The sequence below is a fragment of the Durio zibethinus genome, chromosome 6 (genome assembly GCF_047325235.1).
Source record: "Durio zibethinus cultivar Kanyao isolate XHJ-2024 chromosome 6, ASM4732523v1, whole genome shotgun sequence".
Classification (NCBI taxonomy): Eukaryota; Viridiplantae; Streptophyta; class Magnoliopsida; order Malvales; family Malvaceae; genus Durio; species Durio zibethinus.
In genome coordinates this window covers 29,282,673-29,306,406 of record NC_143167.1, presented here as the reverse complement: position 1 = coordinate 29,306,406, position 23,734 = coordinate 29,282,673, and the positions used below count along the sequence as shown (strand labels likewise).

The 23,734-nt window shown below is 34.4% G+C and overlaps 4 protein-coding genes across 5 annotated transcripts; 2 read left to right on the top strand and 2 right to left on the bottom strand.

Annotated features, from left to right (window-relative positions):
- Positions 1-172: 172 nt before the first annotated feature.
- LOC111286726 (integral membrane protein (Protein of unknown function DUF92, transmembrane)) lies at positions 173-2,723 on the bottom strand. The gene is made up of 5 exons (XM_022876883.2): positions 2,391-2,723; positions 2,167-2,280; positions 1,363-1,585; positions 577-825; positions 173-440 (listed from the first exon to the last, which is right to left on the bottom strand). The coding sequence occupies exons 1-5, from the start codon at positions 2,534-2,536 to the stop codon at positions 309-311; spliced, it is 864 nt and encodes a 287-aa protein (XP_022732618.2). The 5' UTR covers positions 2,537-2,723; the 3' UTR covers positions 173-308.
- Positions 2,544-8,650, bottom strand: LOC111286725 (tudor domain protein (DUF1767)). Of its 2 annotated transcripts, XM_089762610.1 has the most exons (7): positions 8,301-8,650; positions 8,054-8,221; positions 7,495-7,744; positions 5,405-5,599; positions 4,625-4,893; positions 4,317-4,532; positions 2,544-2,679 (listed from the first exon to the last, which is right to left on the bottom strand). In XM_089762610.1, the coding sequence occupies exons 1-6, from the start codon at positions 8,562-8,564 to the stop codon at positions 4,362-4,364; spliced, it is 1,317 nt and encodes a 438-aa protein (XP_089618736.1). In that variant the 5' UTR covers positions 8,565-8,650; the 3' UTR covers positions 2,544-2,679; positions 4,317-4,361. The 2 variants fall into 2 exon arrangements, with proteins under 2 accessions (XP_089618736.1, XP_022732617.1); XM_022876882.2 differs by lacking the exon at positions 2,544-2,679 and having other exon boundaries at positions 3,905-4,532.
- Positions 8,651-9,159: 509 nt separating this feature from the next.
- LOC149518547 (uncharacterized) lies at positions 9,160-10,868 on the top strand. The gene is made up of 6 exons (XM_089763366.1): positions 9,160-9,467; positions 9,602-9,748; positions 9,838-9,915; positions 9,994-10,116; positions 10,229-10,318; positions 10,415-10,868. The coding sequence occupies exons 1-6, from the start codon at positions 9,362-9,364 to the stop codon at positions 10,498-10,500; spliced, it is 630 nt and encodes a 209-aa protein (XP_089619492.1). The 5' UTR covers positions 9,160-9,361; the 3' UTR covers positions 10,501-10,868.
- A 3,603-nt stretch (positions 10,869-14,471) lies between these two features.
- On the top strand, positions 14,472-23,673 carry ABCG32 (pleiotropic drug resistance 4). The gene is made up of 24 exons (XM_022876886.2): positions 14,472-15,043; positions 15,401-15,521; positions 15,635-15,723; positions 15,816-15,900; positions 16,373-16,532; positions 16,607-16,683; positions 16,784-16,837; positions 17,038-17,128; positions 17,216-17,517; positions 17,590-17,871; positions 18,058-18,374; positions 18,455-18,615; positions 18,697-18,800; positions 19,363-19,522; positions 19,635-19,757; positions 19,853-19,944; positions 20,031-20,363; positions 20,450-20,740; positions 20,947-21,030; positions 21,177-21,310; positions 21,429-21,656; positions 22,327-22,498; positions 22,592-22,846; positions 23,169-23,673. The coding sequence occupies exons 1-24, from the start codon at positions 14,769-14,771 to the stop codon at positions 23,439-23,441; spliced, it is 4,263 nt and encodes a 1,420-aa protein (XP_022732621.2). The 5' UTR covers positions 14,472-14,768; the 3' UTR covers positions 23,442-23,673.
- The last annotated feature ends 61 nt before the right edge of the window (positions 23,674-23,734 follow it).

Here is a 23,734-nt window from a genome sequence, read left to right as displayed (position 1 = left end):
GTTTCTTTCACGTTCGACCATTTGTTTGCATTAAGCCTTAATGAAGGACTATGAAATCTACTTGCCCGGAGCCAAAGGCAATTGGATACCGTCAGTTCAGTTGTGTCGAGATTTGAAAAGTTACTTTCAGAACCATAGCACAAAACAAAAAGGACTACTCATCTTGCAAATATTATTCTAACCTGGCCGGTCAATCAATATGGTTATCTTTATTTTGAAGTAGACGTGGGAATTCATTTTTTCCAATGTTGATTACATCGAATAAGAAGTTCATTGTACAGTCTAAACTGCTTAACTAGTATACGGCCTCAGAAAATGTAGACACAGGCAATTGAAGTCAGCAGTGTGGTCAACAGTATTGAGACAAGGTTCACGGTATTGTTGTCAAGAATGCTAAGACCTGAAATCTTCTTCACCGTAGGTCCAGGTTTTCCGACAACCTGCAAACAGATTATAAAAAAAATCATGATGCAGTAAGCAAAACTTTATACAGTTCATTTTTCATGGCATAGTGGGGCTTGTTTTCCATTGTGAAGATCTCTGTTTTAAAAATCTTTGGCATTGAGTTCAATTTACCTTATTTCGGACAGTGCAGAACCCACTGAATTGAAGGGTTGCTCCCAACAGAGAATCTATGATACTACCTAGAAGTCCAGCCACCGCAGAAATGGGTACAACCAACAGCTGCTTCATGGTCATTCCATTTGAACATCTTGTAGTGAAAAATCCAACAAGAACAAATGTTAACCCAATCACACTCCCTGCTGCCAAAGCTGCTACAAGTCCGGTTTTTGTCACACCACCATTTGTGCCTCTTCGAACAGGCTGATAATCATTTACTATTACATTAGTAAATAAATATACAACAACAAGAAGCAAAGTCTTTTCCCACTATATCAGGTTGGCTATATGGATAAGATTATGCATCTAAGACCATATCTACGTGATCAATAAAAGAAAATCCTTCTAATAGTTTCTTTAAAAACCACATTGACCATAAAGGTTGTAAATTTCATAACTATCAACTATGTGTTTTGCATAGCAGCTGTAAATGGCAGTGAGTAGAATTTAGGTGGATAGTTGCTTTAATTTAACAGGAAAGATCAGCAGATTCATCCTCCAGGAATAGAGGTTCAGTTGATTTTAGAAAAACAAGATATTATTTGGAAAGTGCTCACTAAAGGAAAGATCAGCAGATTCATCCTCCAGGAATAGAGGTTGAGTTGATCTTTAGAAAAACAAGATATTATCTAAAAAGTGCTAACTAAGTTTGAACAGGATACGATGGAATGTAGTGTGACTTGATAGGTTACCCTTCAAAACAATAAGTTCATACATCAAATTTGGGAAAAGAATATCCACCTTAAAAGTTGTGATCAACCGTGGCTGGTCGTTACTAAGAACCCCAATCTCTGAGGACCAAGTATCACCATTGCAGCAGGAATAGTGACCAATTATACCACCAACTAAGGATGTGATAAGAACTGACTCTTTTGAGTCTAGGCACTTGTCCTCCCATCCAGTCAGGTTCCCAATTATCACAGATAAAACTGTTGCAATGCCACTATTGAAAAAAACTTGTATCCTGAAACGAAAAAATTGGTAATACTCAGTCAAAGAAAGTATCAATGATTCAGTATAACACACGTATGACAAGTTCTTACCTGGATTTGTCACCAGATTAAAAGCTCAAGTCATTCTTTCTGAATATTTCCTCTATTAGTCTCATCAAAATTTTCAACCCTGACCCACCAAAATTAGCTCATTTGATTTTTTTTGCAAATTCTTTAAGTATTTCTAAATTTAGAAGCCATTAGTCTTTTGCTTTTGCCCATGGCATCATAGCATTAGTCATTAGAAAACCTTTTGAACCCCAAAAAGAAAAGTTTCCGTCACGGCATTCACACTACCATCCTCCAATCAATATCATTGATTTATTGTTGTTGCACAAATTTAAAACCGTTCAGTTTATTTTTCCTTTTTCCTCGTCTTTCTCAACCAATCAAAAAGTTTTTTTTTTTTTTTATAATTTTCCCTCAACCGGAATTTCTAAAAATGCAACCCAAAAATTTTCTTTTATTAAACCAATTCAACTAAATTAATTCCTCATTGTTTTTTTTTTTAAAAAAAAAAAAGATAAAATGGAGAAAGACATAATATAATTACCAGTTTCTTTGTCCACCTTCCTTAAAATCAGCATCAACTTTTCGCTTCTTCTCTTCTCCAACTTTGGTGAGCTTCGATGAGGTAAAGAAGAAGGCAAGTAACATTGCCCCAAACCTGAAATGTCCATTTAACTAATGATTTTCTAGTTACTAAGCAAACCAAACAAAGAAATTAAAACGAAAAAACAAAAATATATATAAATAAAGGAAAAGAAAAAGAGGGACCTGTATCCGACAGCGAAGTGAATAGCCATGACGATAAATCCGGAAAGGGCACCGGAAAAATCAAGAGACTTTCTTCTGTATGATCTAATCGCGATTAGGGAAGAGATTAAGACGGCGATTGATGGTTGGATGAAAGTTTTCTCCATCTTTTGGGTCCTTCTGGGCTGGGACTGTGGAGTATAGATTTGGCGATAGTTCAATTTGGGAATTGGAGTTGGAATTGGATTAGGGGCTGCGGATGTACCAGATGAGGTTCAAACAAGTCAAACATCATGTCCCACACTCCTACCTTCAATTAAAACACTAACCAAATTAATTAATGTAATTATTTGCAGATAACGAATCGTTTTTCATTTATTTTAGACCTTTTTTGGGGTCGAAGTCAATAAATTATATGTTAGGAAAGAAAACTATCCAACCAAACTATTTCCCCGCAATACTAATTTACCTAAACAACTGGTAGAGGGTTCATTTAAATATACGATAAGATTAACTGTAATAAAATTTAAAAAAAATAATAAAATTTATTATAATTATAAATAAAAAAATTATTATAACTGTAATTAAAAAATTTTATATTGATTTAATTTTATTAAAATTAATATTTAAATTCAAATAAAAATATGATAAATTTAATCTTATCGTACCCAAAATACGAAAACGATTAAATGTCGGAACAATTACGAGCTTGGCTGGAGTAGTTTCTTTTCTAATAAATAAATGGTACAGCAGCCCATTAAATATCGGAACGATCACAAAAATATGCTAGCAGTTTAGTAACTTTATTTCATATCAGTCATGTTTTGGTCGGGTAGATACAATTGGATGACATTTTCCAAGCGTATTTAGTTTAATTTAACGTTCTATATATGCACATTTCCCTTTCTTCCACAAATCCATAAAAACAAAATCTATAAACAAACAAAAATAATTGACCCTAACGTTAAGTTTTCAACCACCTTGCCTTCCTCTATAAGGGTTATTTTTCTTTTAACATTAAAATGATAAATGAGAAAAGAAAAAGAAGTAAAACTCACATAAAAATTAGAAATCCAAAGATTTTTCCTCCTGTTCTTCTGCGGAAATCCTTCTATTCTTTCATCCAATGTCACCCTCCATTCTGTGAATAGGGATCTAATATTTCTTTCTTTTATTATTTCTTACTGTTTTGCTTTCATTTCTTCCTCTTTTTCAGTTCCGTTTTTGTTTCCCCTCTAATTTTTGTGCTTCTTTCTTTGCCTTGCTTTTCATCTTTTTCAACTTGAAAGAGAAAAACTTTAAACCTTAAACCTTGAATTGAGATTTGAAAGGGTTAAGAAAAAGAAATGGCAAAAAAAGAAAAAAAAAAGTGGAATAATATTTTTAATCACCAAAACAGTAGCTCATCAATCAAGCACATGAGAAGAAAATCAAGATTTTCAAATTATCACCTAAGAACAGTCAAAGAAAACAAATTGAATTTTGGAGTTACCTGGTCATATGCAAATATTTAATTAAATCCATAACAACAGTTAAAGCTTGCTTAGAATAAGCTTTCTTTTGTAGCCGAAAAATAGTTGCAAATTTCAGAAATATGAATATTGCTTAATATGCTATGGCAGCAAAGATGATTAAAAGAAGCAAAGGAAAAGACACCAGAAAGATGGCCTTAAAAGGGAAATGCCTCAATTATACCAAAAAGATGGTTCACAACACCCTGTGGATGTTTGCACCATTGTAAGGAAGCGGGATAAGGCGTGAGCATTTTTTTCTCTCTGATACGAATCATTTCACTAAACACATCCAATAATGCCTGGGAAGCTGCCTTACAATGTCTTTCTTTTTGTCCATTTTGGAAGGAGATGAGAGGCACCGTGATGCATGGGCTTAAACGTGTATATGAGAAAAATAAAAGCAAAAAAATTAGAGGATAAGGAAAAAGGTTACCTTGTACATGAAGAGTGCATATATAACATACAGGTGGAAAAAAGGTTAGTTAAACCTCCCTCTCCCTCTCCCTCTTCCTTTTCCTCTCCCTCCTCCCCTTCCCCTCCCCCTTCCTCTCCCTCGATGTTCCTCTTGTCGATTTCTACCATCCTCTCTTTCATAGTTAAACATACTTCTTTTAATGTTCTCTGCCTCTGTGTCATGCACTCTTTGTGCCTGAACAAGAAAATAATTTTATTAGACATTGCAAGGTGACAAATACAACACCACTGGCAACAGGAACAACTCAAAGTTGCAAGAACACTAACATGATAATCATCCAAGTCCAGTTGAGTCTGAAGCTGCCTAGCAAAGTCTTCATCACAACTTGTTTCAGGAAGCTCATTTCTCATCTGAGGTTTTGAGCCAGCTTTCATCTTTTCCCACTCATCCAAAGTCAAAACCTCATGCTCTTCTTGTTTTTCCTTTCCCCTATATTTTCGACCTTTAGAATGTCGACCATTGTGGTTGGAATGGCTCATTTTCTGCAAGAGCTTCTGAGAAGCTGCTTGATTTTGAAGAGGGACAGACTCAGCTACTGGCAAAGGAAGATATATAGATCAGCATAACAATACGTGATCTAAATTGAAGGAAGTTTATAATTAAACAAACTATATCTGTAATGTCCTATCATATGCAATGAAGGAGAGTTTACTCACCCAACTTATTAGTATAAGTTCATTTAAGATTTAAAAAGTGATAGTATTGCACTGGTTTTCCCCTGTTTGTGTTTATGCAGGAGAAGCTCAAAACAAAATTTTATAGCAAAGGTAGCACGTCGTATGTACAGACGTGCTTTGCCCTTAAGATACAGAGCACTTTATTCTCCTCCCCCCCCCCCTCCCTTCACTGCAGGCGGTTCTCTCTGCCATTTCCCCATTAGAAAGTGTACATCTCACTTTTCCTCTTTCTCCTTGAAAAGGAAGCCCACCCACTCATGATACTGGCCACCTCCTAGTTCTATGAAATAGAATTTACAGGGGGTAGCTGCATATGCTATAACAGAATTGTAAAGTATAAATAAAATAGCAGTATATATAAAGTTGCACCTTCTTTTGGTCTTGTTTCTGAGCTATTTGGATTTCCTTCAGTTTTTTCTGTTGCAAAAGCTGTCTTAAGACCATTATCCGCAGTATCTGGTTTTGATTCAACAGTCTGGTACCTTCTGTTCCACCTACTTTCAGTATTCCCAGCTGAATTCGCCACAGTAGGTCCAGCATTCTTCAATGTTGACACAGAGTAATCTGTACATCATCACATTTAGATCAAAACATACCCAATGCATGCACCAAGCAACTATAATCACAATTTGAGACCATTTAAAGCTTGCATCATAAATAGATTTATCATAAAGGAAAAAAAAAACAAGGGAATAGCTTTTTAGGGGCCTTTAGTTAAAGCTTCTCAATGCTTATTGTTCATTCTCTTGTTCCATAAAATTCCCTTCCTCAACAACTTTCTCAAGCTTAGCCTTTCAAGTAACACAAATTTACAAATTACATACCTTGATTCTTGAAAAGATCTGCATATATTCCTTTTATTTCATCTTCAAGTTTTCCATATGCCTATGTTATATTATTTGCACAGTAATTTAAGATTTATATGGTTCCCTGTAGATTACTGATTTATCTTGCAAGAAGGGCTTATATGCAAGTAAAAATCCTAGAATGGTTTAAGTGCAAAATACTAAAAATACTCCTAGTATAAATATGTTATCTTCCGCCTTAGAACAAAAAAATAAAAAAAAAAAAGAAGCAAAAGGAGAGAAGAAGATAATATGGAATTTGAGAGAGGAAGCAAACAATTGAGCGTTTGCATCATCATCAAAACAAAGGGGTAAGCTTTTTATTGTTTTTGGTTGTATGCATAGTATGAAAGCTCAAAAACCTTAAGCTTCCATCCATGGCTAGTCACTTTTCGGGTGAGTTTTCCTATGCGCAAACATGCTTTTAGGAAGATCTCAACCTAAGGGTTCTAATGGAACAAGTTTCACTTGATTTAGTTGGGTAGATTGAAAGTTATGTTGATTTTAATCTTGGGTCAACAATGATGTGCAGACAACTGGGTTGCCAGAAATATACTTTCCAGTGATGGATTTTGTCGATTATAGGATTCATTTTGTGGTATGAAATGTGATCTTTATGTTGGTACTACTGGTTCGATTAGAGGCTCATTGTGTTAAGAGAATAAAAGACCAAAAGACAGCCAAATGAGCATAAAAACCCAGAAATCTGGCCAGAACAGTGGTAAGCAACCAACTTGTGGCCATCGGAAAATGCAATGCCAGCTACCATATTTTCTGACTCGAAATTGTAAGTTCAAGTATGATATGTAGGCTTCATTTTGGTATAGGATACACCTCTATATTCAATCTAGGTTGTGAGTTACATGGACTCAAAGTAGGCAAAATGATCATGAAATTCTGAAATTTCAGAAAATGTGAAAAATATGATTTTAATGTTATAAAAATTATGTTTGATTGATGATTGATATATTTTGCAATAAATTGCAGAAATTTTTACTAAATGGGTTTCATTGAATTTTCATAAATATATAAAGTTTTGACTTTTATAAAAAGAAATTTGATTTACGCCTCTTATGAGCTATGGTAATCTCAATTAGTTTGTAAGCGTCAAAGAAGTATAATTTTAGGATGGATAAATTCTAGGATATGAGTATGATTTTCCCAAGTGAATAAACCTGACTAATTTTGGTTAATTTGGAAGAAAGCACTAGGTGCATACACATAAGAATATTGAATATTGTAGTAATTATGTTTTATTTGGATTAATAGGTCCTTAAGTATAATTTAGATTGGCATGCATATTGCATAAATTTTCTATGATAACTTGAGCCATCATCTTCCTGAGACAACAGATTTTACGCTGACAAGAGTTAACAGCTTGATTATTGTAGCCAACAACAAAGAGTTCATTCCAGCCATGGGTTCTCTGTCCATCATTCTTTCTCTCAGGTTAGATGTTAAGCCTATGTATTAACCAAAGCAATTAAAGAGTGCACGAACAAACTCTAAATGCAAAAAAATATATAACTGGTACAAAAAGCACAAAACACAATGGGAATGCAAGAGGGAAACAAGATTGAATACAAGACATTTAAAAAGATCCAGAATACTCACGAGATGATCTGCCTGGTTGAACAAACCTATTGCTTGAGGGTGCCTCAATTTGCAACTTCTCGAATGAAGGAGGACCACCAGTACCACTTTCCTGGGATGACCTTAATGATGAACGGGAGAAACCTGAATATTTTTGGTTCATCTCCCATTCTTCATGGAGTGATTGAACAACACCTCCCAACAAAGTTACCACTTTAGGGTTCAAACATAATATGCCACCATGTATGATGGCTTTATTTTCCAAACGAATCTGCCAACCAGAATTCATAAATAGTAAGACATACCATAAATAAATTACAGGTTAAATATATAATCTATCATGAAGAATTTCCAAAGAGAATAAACATATTATATAAGGAATTTAAATAGTAATTCACAAACAAATTTATATGACTTTCACATATCCAATTATGAATTATCTATAAATATGGAAGTCAATATTGAATTACTACGTGTAGTAATCACATAAACTCTTTTTTTTTTCTTCTGATTATCAAATTATGCAATGATTATAGCAACAAAACAAGTAAAGCTCAGTGGAACTGAACAATAAGAACACCTTGGTACCGGGAACCACATTGTCAGGAATTGCAGGAATATGAGAATACTCTATGGCAGTAATCTCACTATGTCCATCTGTCAAACCCAATCTTAGCAAACGAAAGCTACTCGAATTCCCCGAAAATTCCGCTATGCTGCTTCTAGATATATCCCTAACTGACGAAATCTAAAGAAAACATTCCAAAAATTCAATTAAAAAAAGAAGCCAAAAACAAAATCCAGGGGAAAGAGAGGAAGAAGTTTACCTGAAGGATTTTGGGACCAAGAATATAAGAAGATTTTCGGGGGTTCGGATCGGGTAAGGATTTCCCTCCGATAGATCTAAGGTCCATGTTAATGAGCTCAGGTTCAACCGAATCGGCGATCAAACAAGAGTCTACATCGTCAGATAAAGCCGTATGTATTACTATGAGAGCTTTGACTTCGTCCGAATTGCCGAAAAACCAGCCTCTGGTCCTTAGGGTTTCTTCTACGGCTTGGATAGAAGCAGAAGTCGAGCTCCCCTCCATTTTTTGTTTCTCTAGCGCCTTCGATTTCGAGTAACAGACTAAGAAAAAGCGGGCGTATACGAGTCGACTCGGTTCGGATAGGAAGAAAAATCTGAATCAAACCGGCACATCCGGGTTATATACAATAGGGCCGCACAAACCTAAAACTGAAATCCAAATAGAACCAGTTTTGGGCTTTGTTTGCCTATCATATTGGGTCTAGACTAATAACCCATTATCCGATGAATTTTTGTTTTAAGTTTGCTTTTGTTGCTTGACTCCAGATTTGTGATCTGTCATTACTGACACGTCCACAAAATATAACGCCTTGATTTGACAGAAAAGCTCCAAACAAACTTGCTTATTTAGGCCCTTTGCAATCGGGCCAAGAACTAAACACTACCTTTGCAATCAGACCATTGCTAATGTTATGCCCGTGGGCCGTATATTGCATTCAGGCTCAGCCAATTCGCACAGATGTCTAATCTATTTAGATTTAGATTCATTATATCATTATTATATTCTTCTTTTTTATTGTATTTTTATTATATCATTATATCTCGATTTAAATTATCATGTCTACCTTGTACCTTGGCCTATTCATTCTTTGAAAAATTCGAAATCAACAATACAGACGCCAACATCTTCTTTTCATCGGACCATCCTATGATTGATCCTTTGCTTCCAACGGCAGCTGATTCCATTCTTCCATAAAAGGTTTCTAGCATCATTCCAAGCTAAGCAGTACATATAGTCATATATATACATCCCTGTCAAATTGTCATCCTATTCAATCTCATTGAGCTTGTACTTTTAAAATGAAACTTTATACCAATATTTATGTCTTCAATTTTCTTATACTCTTATCATTCTTCAGGAGCTCCGAAGCCAATTCTGAATCGTTCATTTCAAACCTACTACCAGGTGACAACCAGGCAGCTTAAAATTATTAGTATTGGTATTATATATGTAGTTTTTCTCGAGGTAGTTCAATGCAAGAACTTTTGATCATGTCCTGTTTTGTTGACAATCATGGTTACGGTCATGATTTTTTGTAGTTAACGCTTGCGCCATGGTAAACTGTGGCCAAGGGACTTGCCAGAATACAGATGGTTCTTTTTTCGGCTTTGAATGCGACTGTTATTCTGGCTGGACGAAATTCAAGATTTTTTCTTTCGTCCTTCCCCCCTGCATCGTTCCCAACTGTGAGCTTGTCAACCCTTCTTTTTCTTTTCAGCATTGAATTTTACTTCTCGTATTACATTTATTTATGAAGTTTCTAAACAATATGTAGGCACACTCAACCTTGGCTGCGGCGGAGGGAGCTCTTCACCGCCAACAACTCTGCCTCCGCAGTTTAATTTTTCCGACCGTATGCTTCGATAACTTTTTTCCTTAATTCAATTTACTACTATTTATTAAGCTTTTTCATTGTTATTTCATTATGTAGCTTGTACCCTTACTTGGTGCGGTGATGGGAGCTGTAAGGCAAATGGGACTGGCTACGAATGCGATTGCAATGCAGGCTCTGATAATTTGCTCAATAGGACAACCTTACCTTGCTTCAAAGAATGTAATGTTCTTTAGTATATGTGGTTAAGCAATTCTCTTTTATGTGAAATGTTATCAGAATCCAGAAACCAAAGTTACTGCTTCATTGCTTTAACTTCATTGCTTCGCTTCAGGCTCTCTAGGAGCTGATTGTCATGGCCTTGGTCTTGGGACACCAGTCACACCACCACCATCTGATTCACACCAGTCATCAACTTCCCACGGTAATTATATATGACTCAAAAGTAGCAATGACGCCTCTCATATATATTATCAGATAAAGTGTCAGTATATTTTTGTAATTTTCCTCTTTGATGTAGGATTGAGAGAACTCACAAAGGCTTCCCCGATCGAAGATAGTTTGACATTGTTAATTTTAGGTGCTCTGTTTCTTCCATTGCTATAAGGGAGATCAAAATGGGGAGTAAAGTCACTCATTTTGCCAAGTGGACTGACCATAATTGCGATGTGATGGTGTTGGTAGTTTGTCGATTGCTAGGCGGGGATTGGGTTGAATTCCACGGTAGGGATCCAAGATCAAAATTGGTCGAGCCATAGATCAAATTATAGCCCATTTCTGTAGTTTACTGTTTAGATTTGAATGGCTTCTAATTTTGACCATAACAAAGAATGGGATATAAATTCATTTCATCAAAAGTAATTGAAGCACCGAGGCATTAAAGGCTCTTACCAAAAAGAAAGGCACGTAATTTTAGTTGCAAGTAGAATAGGTCCACTAAGTTAATGGCAGTATGCCAATGTGTTAAACATTACAGGTTTCCCTATCTCATACAGGAATTCATTAATATGACCCCCCGAGAAAAAAGAGGGTATAATTATTCCCAAAATTAGATCAATTGAGTCGATTTTGATTAAATGTTAAAGAAGTAATCATGAAAGGGAAAAGATATTGAGTGATCTAATTAAGACTATAGGTTCAAAATTAGTTTACCATTGTCCCTCTACAATCTCCAACCCTAAAACATCCTTCCTACTACCGTACAACATCCAACTTTAATGTTCGGAAAAGAAAATTAAATATTGAAAAAAAAAGAAAATCCTTGAGTTTAATTGTTAAATAAGGTTTTTAGATGTTTCTATGTAAATATATATATTTTAATAAAAAAGATATAGTTCAAAAATAAGAAAAATTTGTAAATATTAAAATTTTGTACTCTTATCTATAGATTATTGGTCTAAATGATAAAAAAAATATATTTATCTTTTTGTTATTTAAGTTTGAATCTATTAAAAAGATTGTAAAAATATAATTTTTTTATAAATTTATTAAAAAAAAAAAAAGAAAAATGTTGTGTGGGTCGCCATGAAATGTCACAATTAATGGTTTCACCAAACAAGCCAGCTGTGATCACACACACACAATGAAAAAAGTCCTCACGTTCCATTTCTTGTCTGACATAGGGGGGTGAGCAAATATTTTGGCTGAATTATGGGTTTTCATAGATAAATTAATTTTGGCGACAAATTCAATATCCATAAGTTAGAAATTAAATTTGATGTCATCATTGATATTTTCATAATTAAAAATTATCAGTGATAAATCTCGTGGTACTCTTTGATTTTTTATTACAAAAAATTAATAGAAGATATTAAAAATCAACACATATTTTATGTATTTAGAGAAAATGATAGGTGTTGACGTCTTTGTCCCCTTTAATAATAATAATTATTGTAATAATTTTAGTCATTACAAAGTTTATTATTTTATTAAAGATTTAATTTTCACTGATAAAATTATACATATTATATATAGTATTATTTTATAATTAATTCATTCATGTTTCTTACCAAAAATAGGTAGATGAGAAAAATTTTAAGAAATGAAAGGAAAGAAACACTGTTTCATAGCCATGAAATTAGTCTTCTCATTTCCAACTACATGAACGTTTATTATTTTCCAAAAACAGAATATTTTTTTCTTTTTTTCAATTGCGTTTATTTGGGTTTTCCAAATATTGGTTTTGCATGAATAGGCAACCAAAGCCAAGACAGTAACAAAGAGTAATGCACAAGAGTACAAAAGTCATAATCCGTTTTACCAAACAAAGACAAAATCATTTTGATCAAATGCGATAACTAATTAATTTCAACACTTTTCAATCACTCCATGTTTAATTCTTACTGACCGTTTTTACATTCTCTCGTCATGTCGTAGGTAAATCCCCTATCAACACGGAACATCGTCACCGGAAGTCAACATCGGTGACGACTAATATCGTGATTTGCACGGAGAAAGTAGGTAAACAAGAAATTCATGTTTGGTCTTTGATCATGTAAACGTGTATCTATATAGTCGTTTAATTAGGTGGAACTACAACTCTCTAAAAAATTTAATGCATGTTTTCCTAACCCTTTCAAAAGTCTTAATTTTTGATTGAATGCGATTATAACAAGTCTCTTTTAAGAGATTATTGTGATTAACAATAATGTGATTCGTTTATATTTTATGTAGAATATTAAAATTTTAATTTAAACAATTATAATTTTATTTTTTTATAATCTCAGTTATAAAAAATTAATTTTAAAATATCTTTTTAATTAATAATTATGTAAGGTATTATGAAATCGACTAATTATTAGACTATAAAGTTATCATGGGATATTTATTTTTTAATTATTTTTCTCATTAATTGAAAAGCGGCTCTAACAGACTTTTGCATCTGAAAAAATTAATGTAAGTTTTTTCTAGGCATTTGCCTCTTCAAAACCCACACAATAAAGCTACCATCTAGATTTATTGGGTTTTTTTTTTTTTTTTTTAAATTAAATCTTCATTGATCTTGGCGAGTGGAGCTTAACTATTCAAGTATGCATTGCATATCTTTTGATTTGTGCATAAAATTAAAACATTTTGAGATTGTTTAGGTATCACTCGTACAAAAAAAAAATTATTTTATAAATAAAATTTTAAATTATTGTAATTTGAATATAATTATAAGTTGGATTTTTTATTTTTAAAATAAAAAAGTTGCAACCTAAAATATATAAAATAAATTATTACAGGTGTTAGATATAAATAGTATACAATAGTTTAATGATTGTAAAAAAAAAACAAAATAGAATATTGAAATTCATATCCTAACAAAGCTTAAAGATATTTTATGATTTATTTATTTTTTTAATTATTCATCTTTTCATGTTTCTTTGTATTTTTTCCCAATTGTAAAGATTTTCAATTTAATTTGTACGCGAGAGAAACCAAATTCAATCACATTATCTTATTGACAGCTTGCTTATAACTAGATTTTTCACACCCACCATTACGTGGGTGCAAAAAAAATTAAAAATATGAAAAAAAAGTGAATAAAAGGAGGTTGCATTAATTATATTGTAGTATTTTAAATGAATGTTTGAATATTTTTTAAACTAAAATTAATTAAAATTTTATATTTTATATTAAATATAATTTAAATCCCTAATTATATATATTTCGTAGGATATAATTTGAGTTTTATGTCAATTCATCTATTGAATTAAGTGTTACTTTACTAAAGTCTTGTTTATTATTGTGTTTGGGTTGCGAAACACAAATTTTAAACATAAAAATAATGTTATACATATTATGATTTATGTTAAAAATAAATTTTAATAATTAAAAATTAATCAATCGTAAAAGTTTATTAAAAAAGATGTGGTTTCAGCTTGAAATTTATAATTTAGAAATAAAATAACTAAAATTTTTTCCAACATCATATATTTTTTAAACATTTTAATTTATCATAATAATTTTTTATAATAATACTAAACACTAAAAAATTTTATTCCATAATAAATTTTTATAATAATTTTTACACGAATTTTTTTTTTTCAAATTGAAAATTTTCCAATTATAATAATAATACTAAATTAGGCTTAAGTGCCAGCAAACTCAATCTCCCACTTTGTTAATGATATATATATATATATATATATAACATTTCAAATTGAAAAAAGTATAGTGTAAACTTTACTTGATAATAATAAGAAAAAAGAAAATTAAAATAAAAAAATAATGGCTTTGTTAAAAAAACCAGAACGAGTAATGCAACTCTTTTGGTATTGCCGGTGAGCAGTAAGACCACCACGGAGAAATTCTCCCTTTTCCCAACTGTTTCAATTTAAAAAAACAAAAAAGCATTAGACATTAATTTCCAGCCGAACTCGCAGGTCTACGAATCGAAAACACAACCCCCCGTCTCCATCAACCACATGTGTTGTCCTCAGCCAACGATCTAATCAAATCATCGATTATACCCTTATACTAACACCTGTCAAAATATTAGAGCGAGTACCACTCTGTATACAGGAGAGGTTGTCCCGCCAATAACATTTATCTTTCCCGCGGCTATTAATGAGCCTTCCCTGCACAACTTTAACGTACACAACGGATTCAAGAGAGAAAAAAAAAAAAAGAAGAGAAAATTAAACAACGAAGCAAACTACAATTAAGTTAGCCGAAAACAGATTCATAACATAAAAGATTAAAAGAATGTAGCAAAACAGAGTGAGAAAAGAAAAAAAATCACCATAAATGCAAAGCTCAACTACCAATCTAGCAGACCATAAGCTCTCTTTTCTTTCACTTACAAAAACACTCAGCCACATTTCCAAATCTCACATTCAGCTCTCTCTCTCTTTTTCTCTCTTATTGTTTTAGATCTTTGATCGGACGCAATGTGGAACTCGGCGGAGAACGTGTTCTCCAGGTCGGCGTCGTTCAGGGAGGAGGATGATGACGAGGAGGCTCTGAGGTGGGCCGCTTTGGAGAGGCTGCCGACGTACGCGCGAGTACGAAGGGGAATTTTTAGGAACATGGTTGGTGACTCCAAAGAAGTGGATGTGAGCGAGCTCGAGTTGACCGACCAAAAGCTTTTACTCGAACGGCTTGTTAAGTCTGCTGATGATGATCCTGAACGGTTCTTTGATCGTATGAGGAAACGATTCGACGCGTAATGCTGTCTTCCTTTCCATATATATTTTAATAAATTATTTAATGTTATGTTAAGTTAAAAAGAAAAAACAAAGAGAATTTCTGCGTTGTTTTTATAATATAATATTGACAAATGACAAGAATGGAAAATCAAGATTTCTGGATTTTTCAGCCTCTTTAAAAAAAAAAAAATCTTGTCGTTATTTTGACTGTACGGTTTAATTATCCTAAGCTAAACTACTCTATGACAATATCTCATTTTTGGGAATGAGAAGCTAGAATTTGCATAATTTTTCTCGGTTGAGGTGTTTTTCTATTATTTTCTCGCCTCAGCCTTCACTCTTGCTTAAATTTTGCTCTGTTTGTGGTGTTACAGAGTAGATTTGGAGTTCCCGAAGATTGAGGTTCGGTTTCAGAATCTAACTGTTGAATCTTTTGTCCATGTTGGGAGCAGAGCATTACCAACCATTCCTAATTTTATTTTTAACATGGCTGAGGTAAAATCTGAAACAATTAATCCCTCTTAACATGCATCAACTCTAAGATATAAAGCTATTTTTTCAATGGCCATGCTAATTTTAATTTCAAATTTTTAAAATGTGGGTTTCAGGCATTTTTGAGACAGTTGCGTATCTATCAAGGAAGGAGAAGCAAGTTGACTATATTAGACGATTGTAGTGGGATTATAAGGCCTTCAAGGTGTGTTTAAATGGTTTTCCTTTTGCTATTTACTGAATGGATTAATCGTGTTGGAGTGCGACATGATTTGTTACTACTATAATATTTTGCAGATTAACGCTACTATTGGGTCCTCCAAGCTCTGGGAAGACGACATTATTGTTGGCTCTGGCCGGATGCCTTGGAACTCATTTGCAGGTATTTGGATACTTGGAAGATTCTATTGGACTTGTGGTTACTACGAATTATTTTGTTCGCTACTGGATTCCTAGACCTGAGAGCGGGGAAAGTAAAAGGCAAAAACGGAAGTCTATTTGCATTTTCTACCATTTATATTTCTAAGAGTAGATAAGATATATAGTAGTATGGTTGCGTGTAAAATCAGTATGAAGGTCGGTCTGGATAGTTCAATGTCATTGAGTGGTCTCAGGATATGTCGATGGAACTGCATATTTGTTCGTTAATTAACAGTGAGAATCAGGAGTAACATCATTTGGTTAGAATGGGGCTAAAATCCCACTCAGCTGGATGTCAATCCCACTTAACTGGACTTAATTGGTGTTTGTTTAAGTATAAATCTCTCCGTGATCCAGTGAGACATTTTGTTATCTACTAATATTTCCCTTTGTGATTCCTTTCTTGTTATTCATTATATGTTATTGCTTTGAAGATGTCAGGGAAAATCACATATAATGGACATGGACTGAAGGAATTTGTTCCTCCAAGGACATCTGCTTATGTCAGTCAACAGGACTGGCATGTTGCGGAAATGACCGTGAGGGAAACACTTGAATTTGCAGGACGGTGTCAAGGTGTTGGATTTAAATATGGTAAGCATTGAGAAATCATCTTTATGTCCATAAGTCATAATTCCTTGTTGCTTACTTTTGCATACTTGCAAAAGATATGCTTTTGGAACTTGCAAGAAGAGAAAAGAATGCTGGGATAAAACCTGATGAAGATCTTGACATCTTTATGAAGGTAAGTGAGATGGTTTGCCAATATTACTTGGGTTGTTATGTTTTCATTTTATTAGTTAATTATGGCAAGAGTTATTAACGGTGTAACTTCTTGTTTCTAGTCACTAGCTTTAGGGGGAAAAGAGACAAGCCTCGTGGTAGAATACATCATGAAGGTATTCTCTTGATGCTGATTACTCATCGATGCATATATCTATGTTGTCACGTAGTTTTTTAGGCCTTAAATGACACATGTTTCTTACTAACTGCACTTCAACAAGACCTAAGTTTCACTTTAGCTCTAAAACCTTGCAATTAGCAATTTCATATTGTTTGTTGATGATTCTTCTGAAGCACTAAAATTCATCTGACAAAGATTTTAGGGTTGGAAATATGTGCTGACACATTGGTGGGAGATGAAATGCTTAAAGGGATATCAGGGGGGCAGAAAAAGCGGCTAACAACAGGTTTATACTTTGTACTTTTTGTCATCTTGCATACTAAGGAGCTATTTGCTTTTCATTCATGTTGATTTGGCAGAACCCATATTTCAGGTGAATTACTAGTTGGGCCAGCTAGGGTGTTGTTTATGGATGAAATATCAAACGGGCTTGATAGTTCTACTACTTATCAAATTATTAAATATCTGAGACATTCAACTCGTGCACTCGATGGGACTACTGTAATTTCTTTGCTTCAACCGGCTCCTGAGACTTATGAGTTGTTTGATGATGTTATACTTTTATGTGAGGGCCAGATTTTGTATCAGGGGCCTCGTGATGCAGCCCTTGATTTCTTTGCTTTTATGGGATTTAAGTGTCCTGAAAGAAAGAATGTGGCAGACTTCTTGCAAGAGGTATGGGGATAGAACTTGCTTTGTGAACATATAATCTATGGTATTGTATTTGCTCAAGTTTTCTGCGCCCAGGTTTTGTCGAAAAAGGATCAAGAGCAGTATTGGTCTGTTCCTTTCCGGCCTTATCGCTACATTCCTCCAGGAAAATTTAGCGAAGCTTTCCAATCCTATCGAACTGGGAAGAATTTACATGAGGAACTAAGCATTCCATTTGATAGGCGTTATAACCATCCAGCAGCATTGTCAACTTCTCGCTATGGTGTGAAGAGAAGTGAACTTCTTAAGACCAGCTTTGACTGGCAGATGCTACTGATGAAACGGAATTCATTTATCTATGTTTTCAAATTTATTCAGGTTAGTGCTGAAACTTAATCTGTCAAAATACTGGCGCACTTCTAGTGATTATGTTAATTAGTTTAGGGTTTTGATCTGTTAGATCAGTTTGTTTTCTCTTTTACCCTCCTGTGGTACCAACTCATTTCAGAGCTGAAATTCCACTGAGATTTAATCTGATTTATAATATTGCCTTTTCTTCTCCAGCTTTTTATTGTTGCCTCAATCACAATGAGCGTTTTTATGCGGACGGCACTGCATCATAATACAATTGATGATGGAGGATTATATCTAGGAGCACTGTACTTTTCCATGGTCATTATTCTTTTTAATGGATTTACAGAGGTTTCAATGTTGGTAGCCAAACTTCCTGTTCTTTACAAGCATAGGGATTTGCATTTCTATCCAAGTTGGGCTTATACACTTCCTTCTTGGCTGCTAAGTATTCCAACTTCCCTCTATGAATCTGGTTTCTGGGTGGCAATTTCATACTATGTGATTGGTTATGATCCTAACTTCACCAGGTAATTTTGCTTTCAATGATTTTAGTATGTATTGTGGCAGTTTTGAGATTCAATTTTCATTTTAATTCCAAACTTCGCAGATTTCTTCGGCAGTTCTTGTTGTATTTCTCTCTGCACCAAATGTCTATAGCTCTTTTCCGTGTGATAGGATCCTTGGGCAGAAATATGATAGTTGCCAACACCTTTGGATCTTTTGCTATGTTGGTGGTCATGGCTCTTGGAGGCTATATCATTTCAAGAGGTTAGACAGACATGTTTTCCATTGATATTTATTTATAATTGCCGATGCTATATGATTATTTACTCTTCTTTAATCTGACAGATCGTATCCCTAGCTGGTGGATCTGGGGTTATTGGGTTTCTCCTTTGACGTATGCTCAAAATGCAGCTTCTGTCAATGAATTCCTTGGAAATTCCTGGGATAAGGTAACATTATTAAATATTTTTCATTGCATGAATCATTTTAGTGGCTGTGGAATATTCGGTTAGTCTTTCATCATGTGGCAATACTTATGATGTCTGGAGAAGAATAAAATCAGCAGCAATAACAACAATTGTTGATAATTAGCCTTGACATGCTGAGTCTGAACTTGTATTTTGTGATTAATCGGTGAGTTAGAGGTAATTGTTTCCATTTCTTTTTAGTTCTTTCAACATTATAGTGTTATGATGTCATGACTATGTGAGCATGTGACAATGGTCTCTGTGTACTCCTTCTATTTATTTAGCTAGACTTAAGATTGGTAGCTTGATGTTTGTGTCACAATGTCGTAGTCTCACCCTTATTATGCTCCTGGTTCTGTCATGTGTGAATCACGTTCTCTGAATGTGAGATCATTCAAATTGGAATTTGGATTGAATTTGTGTATCAGTAGATTGACTATGGAGATAAGCAGCAAAAAATTGTGTCTAAATTGAGTTACAATTTCGGCACTCTTGTTCTATGTTGAAACTTGAAACTCACTGTACTTAATTTCCTTGCTTGTAGAGAGCTGGAAACTACACTAACTTCTCATTGGGTGAGGCATTGTTGAGAGCACGCAGTTATTTTCCAGAGAGCTACTGGTATTGGATTGGTGTTGGTGCTTTGCTTGGATACACAGTCTTGTTCAATATCATGTTCACATTCTTTCTGGCTAACCTTAACCGTAAGCTATCTCGTTTCTATTGAAAGCTTGTTAATCATGAACTTCCTTACCAAAGCATATGTAATATATGTTGTAAATCTAATTAATTTTATTCCTTTATCATTTACTATAGCTCTGGGGAAGCAACAGGCTGTTTTCTCCAAGGAAGAGTTGCAAGAGAGAGACAGGAGAAGGAAGGGTGAAAATGTTGTTACTGAATTGAGACATTATTTGCAGAATTCAGGCTCATTAAGCGGTAAGGAATAGACATTCCAGATCTTTTAGCATATTTTTAATTAGTTTGTCAGTCTGCAGCCAAACATTTAAGTTCTTTATTCAACTGCTGGGCAGGAAAATATTTCAAGCACAGAGGCATGGTTCTCCCATTTCAACCACTTTCTATGTCTTTCAGCAACATAAATTACTTTGTGGAAATTCCTGTGGTATAGTATATTAACCTGTTCCCCTATGCTATTTATTTTACGGAAATATGTTGATCAGTTAACTTCTTACTTAAGTATGTTTTCAGGAATTGAAGCAACAAGGGATAATGGAAGACAGATTGCAGTTGTTGGTCAATGTTACGGGAGCATTTAGACCTGGTGTGCTTACAGCTTTGGTTGGTGTCAGTGGTGCTGGTAAAACTACACTTATGGATGTTTTAGCTGGTAGAAAAACTGGAGGGGTCATAGAAGGGACCATACATATATCTGGTTATCCGAAAAGGCAAGAGACTTTTGCGAGGATTTCAGGTTATTGTGAGCAGAATGATATTCATTCTCCTTGTTTGACTGTTCTTGAATCACTTATATTCTCTGCTTGGCTTCGGTTACCATCAGACGTTGACTTGGAGACACAAAGGGTAATCATAAAAGACTTTATGCTTTTTTGTTGTTGAATTTGACAGCATTGTGTATCATATTGACTTACTTAGGGACGTATCATCAGGCATTTGTTGAGGAGGTAATGGAACTAGTGGAGCTCACTCCATTAAGTGGGGCATTGGTTGGTCTGCCAGGAGTTGATGGCTTGTCCACTGAACAACGGAAAAGGTTAACTATTGCTGTAGAACTGGTTGCAAACCCTTCTATAGTCTTCATGGATGAGCCTACATCAGGATTGGATGCTAGATCAGCTGCCATCGTAATGAGGACTGTGAGAAATATTGTGAATACCGGAAGAACAATTGTGTGCACTATCCATCAGCCCAGCATAGACATTTTTGAATCCTTCGATGAGGTCTTTTTCTCTTTAAAATTTTGGTGGAGAGATGATCTATGTATATGTACACACACATATATGCACAAATATAGAAATAATCATGAATAGGCAATATTATTCTGTCACATAGGCAAGTCCAGAGACAAGTTATTTATGTACTTCATAATTATATAACCATTTTGATCCCTTCCTCATTCATCTTGTGATTTAATCTATGATTGCAGCTTTTATTTATGAAGCGCGGAGGAGAGCTCATATATGCTGGTCCACTTGGCCCCAAGTCTTGTGAACTCATAAAGTATTTTGAGGTTGGATTCTGCATGTTTATCTCCTAGAATATGTAATTCATATGGTTTAGTAAACTATGAACTTGGCCACTGCCCCCCCAAAAAAAAAAAATGCAAAAAGAGGAAGTTGGCATCCTTCCTGCTAACTCTATATTTTTGTCATCTAGGCAGTTGAAGGAGTGCCTAAGATCAGACCTGGCTATAATCCTGCTGCTTGGATGCTTGAGGTTACTTCGCCAGCTGAAGAAAGCCGTTTGGGCATAGACTTTGCAGAAATTTATCGAATATCAAATCTATTTCAGTAGGAATACTTATTTTGGAATTTGAGCTCTTGGTTTTCTTATACAATTAGTTTTTATTTAGTTCTAAACATATTTTCAAAAACTTCTTTATCTAATTTCATGTCTTGCTTTTTCCAGACGCAACAGGGAGTTGGTTGAAAATCTAAGCAAGCCAAGTAGCAATTCAAAAGAATTGAACTTTCCATCCAAGTATTCCCAGTCATTTTTTGAACAGTTTTTAACATGTCTTTGGAAACAAAATCTATCTTATTGGCGAAACCCCCAATACACAGCAGTTAAATTCTTCTACACTGTTGTCATTTCATTGATGCTAGGAACAATATGCTGGAAATTTGGTTCAAAAAGGTTTTCTTCTTAGCTTTCTTTTAAATATTATTTAGAAGCAATATAGCACAGAATGTTGAGTTGTTTTATGCTTATCTTTCTTTTTTTGTTTTCTTTAAAATGCTTTTATTTTGTATTTCTTAGCTTTGGATCATATGTTTTTTGGCCCATCTACTGCAGTCAGAAATTTGTTAGTGCTCCATTTTGTATTAGAAGAATGATCATAGGGGAAGTTGATGTAGAATATAAAGTACATGTCTTTTTAAGTGGTCCAGCGGCAAAAAATTTCTTTCAACTTCATCAAATTATGATGTATAAGTCACTTCCATCCTTATTTTACAGAAGCTGGCAGATTTGAAGGATGACTTAGATTCTATCAGGGCTGTGCATAGAAATAATCTGTGAATGCTATTTTAGAAGCCATCTGCACAGAAGCTCTCTGATTTGAAGTATGACATATGTTATAACAGGGCTGTGCATAGAAGCATATTCCTCACAGCTTATGACTTATGAATGGAGTGATGGAAGTTGGAGAAAAATCCATTTTTTTCCTTTGAAAATGACAAATAAATCATTTTATGTATTTTCACTCTGTTCAGGATTCTCATTCGTGCCTTAATGTCACCTTCCATTTTGGTTTGCACATCTTTACTGATAGAGTCTCTATTATTTCAATTTGTTTCACTTACAGGGAGAGCCAGCAAGATTTATTCAATGCCATGGGGTCCATGTATGCTGCAGTCCTCTTCATTGGTATTACAAATGGGACAGCTGTTCAAACTGTTGTTTCTATTGAGAGATTTGTTTCCTATAGAGAAAGAGCTGCAGGAATGTATTCAGGCGTAGCCTTTGCATTTGCTCAGGTCTACCTTCCATTTTCAGCATTAGACATGAGTAGAAACTATGTGCCCTTTAATTTTCTAGATATTAGCTGATTCATTCCGTTTTCTTTGCAGGTTGCCATAGAGTTCCCTTATGTATTTGCACAATCGGTAATCTACTGTTCAGTTTTCTACTCTATGGCCTCATTTGAGTGGACTGCTTTGAAATTTATTTGGTACATATTCTTTATGTACTCTACTTTGTTATATTTCACCTTTTATGGAATGATGACGACTGCTATCACACCAAATCACAATGTGGCTGCTATCATTGCTGCTCCATTTTATATGCTTTGGAACCTTTTCAGCGGCTTTATGATTCCCCACAAGGTAATGAACCAGCGGCTTTCTTAACCCTTCATCCTCCTTAATCTGCTATGCATTCCTGTTATATCCTATGTCTGTAATTAAATTGACACAGCATGCAATCATGTAGCTCTCACTTATTTCATTGACACTAATGGATTTTTGAGAGATATTGTCTAATAACAAGGTATGCGATACCATAATAATAATAATAAGGTATGCAGCATAGCTATCTGACAAAAAGTTTTCATAAACTTGAGTACTCAAAATAGGCTGAGTGGAGTTTTAATTACTGGTTGGGTTTCCTTCATGTTTATTGTAGTGACTCGGTTGTCTAATTTTCCAGAGAATCCCTATATGGTGGAGATGGTATTACTGGGCAGATCCCATGGCCTGGAGTTTGTATGGCCTTGTGATTTCACAGTATGCGGGTGATGAAAGGCTGGTGAAATTATCCGATGGAGTTCACTCCATGCCTACGCGGCAGTTACTCAAGGAGGTATTCGGGTATAGGCATGATTTCTTGGGTGTAGCAGCTGTTATGGTGGCTTTTTTTGTAATGTTTTTCGCATTGATTTTCGCTTTTGCAATAAAAGCCTTGAACTTCCAGAGGAGATGACAAAGGTTTGATATGTATGCTAACAATAAACCAGTCTGAACTAGATATGGAGTATGCATTTGTATCTCATGCATTGACAATTAATATGTCAGTTTTCTCTTAAACATGGAAGCAGAAAAATCTGTATAGGAACATTCTATTCTGTTTATGGTGGATAGTGAAAATTTTTATTCTTATTTGAAGTGTAGAACAGACAACAATAGCTATATTTTTCGGCACCGTTATATTTTCATATTTTATATGACCTGATTAATAGTAAATAGTCTGTGGATGATAGAAAGAATCGGTGGTTG

Coding starts and splice junctions, on each gene's coding strand:
- LOC111286726 (XM_022876883.2), bottom strand. CDS start 2,536: ATGGAGAAAACTTTCATCCAACCATCAATCGCCGTCTTAATCTCTTCC. Junction 2,281..2,390: donor CACTTCGCTGTCGGATACAG/GTCCCTCTTTTT, acceptor TGGACATTTCAG/GTTTGGGGCAATGTTACTTG. Junction 826..1,362: donor GGTTGATCACAACTTTTAAG/GTGGATATTCTT, acceptor AATGATTATCAG/CCTGTTCGAAGAGGCACAAA.
- LOC111286725 (XM_089762610.1), bottom strand. CDS start 8,564: ATGGAGGGGAGCTCGACTTCTGCTTCTATCCAAGCCGTAGAAGAAACC. Junction 8,222..8,300: donor TTGGTCCCAAAATCCTTCAG/GTAAACTTCTTC, acceptor TGTTTTCTTTAG/ATTTCGTCAGTTAGGGATAT. Junction 4,533..4,624: donor TGGACTTGGATGATTATCAT/GTTAGTGTTCTT, acceptor TTTCTTGTTCAG/GCACAAAGAGTGCATGACAC.
- LOC149518547 (XM_089763366.1), top strand. CDS start 9,362: ATGAAACTTTATACCAATATTTATGTCTTCAATTTTCTTATACTCTTA. Junction 9,749..9,837: donor CCCCTGCATCGTTCCCAACT/GTGAGCTTGTCA, acceptor AACAATATGTAG/GCACACTCAACCTTGGCTGC. Junction 10,319..10,414: donor CCAGTCATCAACTTCCCACG/GTAATTATATAT, acceptor TCTTTGATGTAG/GATTGAGAGAACTCACAAAG.
- ABCG32 (XM_022876886.2), top strand. CDS start 14,769: ATGTGGAACTCGGCGGAGAACGTGTTCTCCAGGTCGGCGTCGTTCAGG. Junction 16,533..16,606: donor AGGTGTTGGATTTAAATATG/GTAAGCATTGAG, acceptor TACTTGCAAAAG/ATATGCTTTTGGAACTTGCA. Junction 20,741..20,946: donor TTTTTGAATCCTTCGATGAG/GTCTTTTTCTCT, acceptor CTATGATTGCAG/CTTTTATTTATGAAGCGCGG.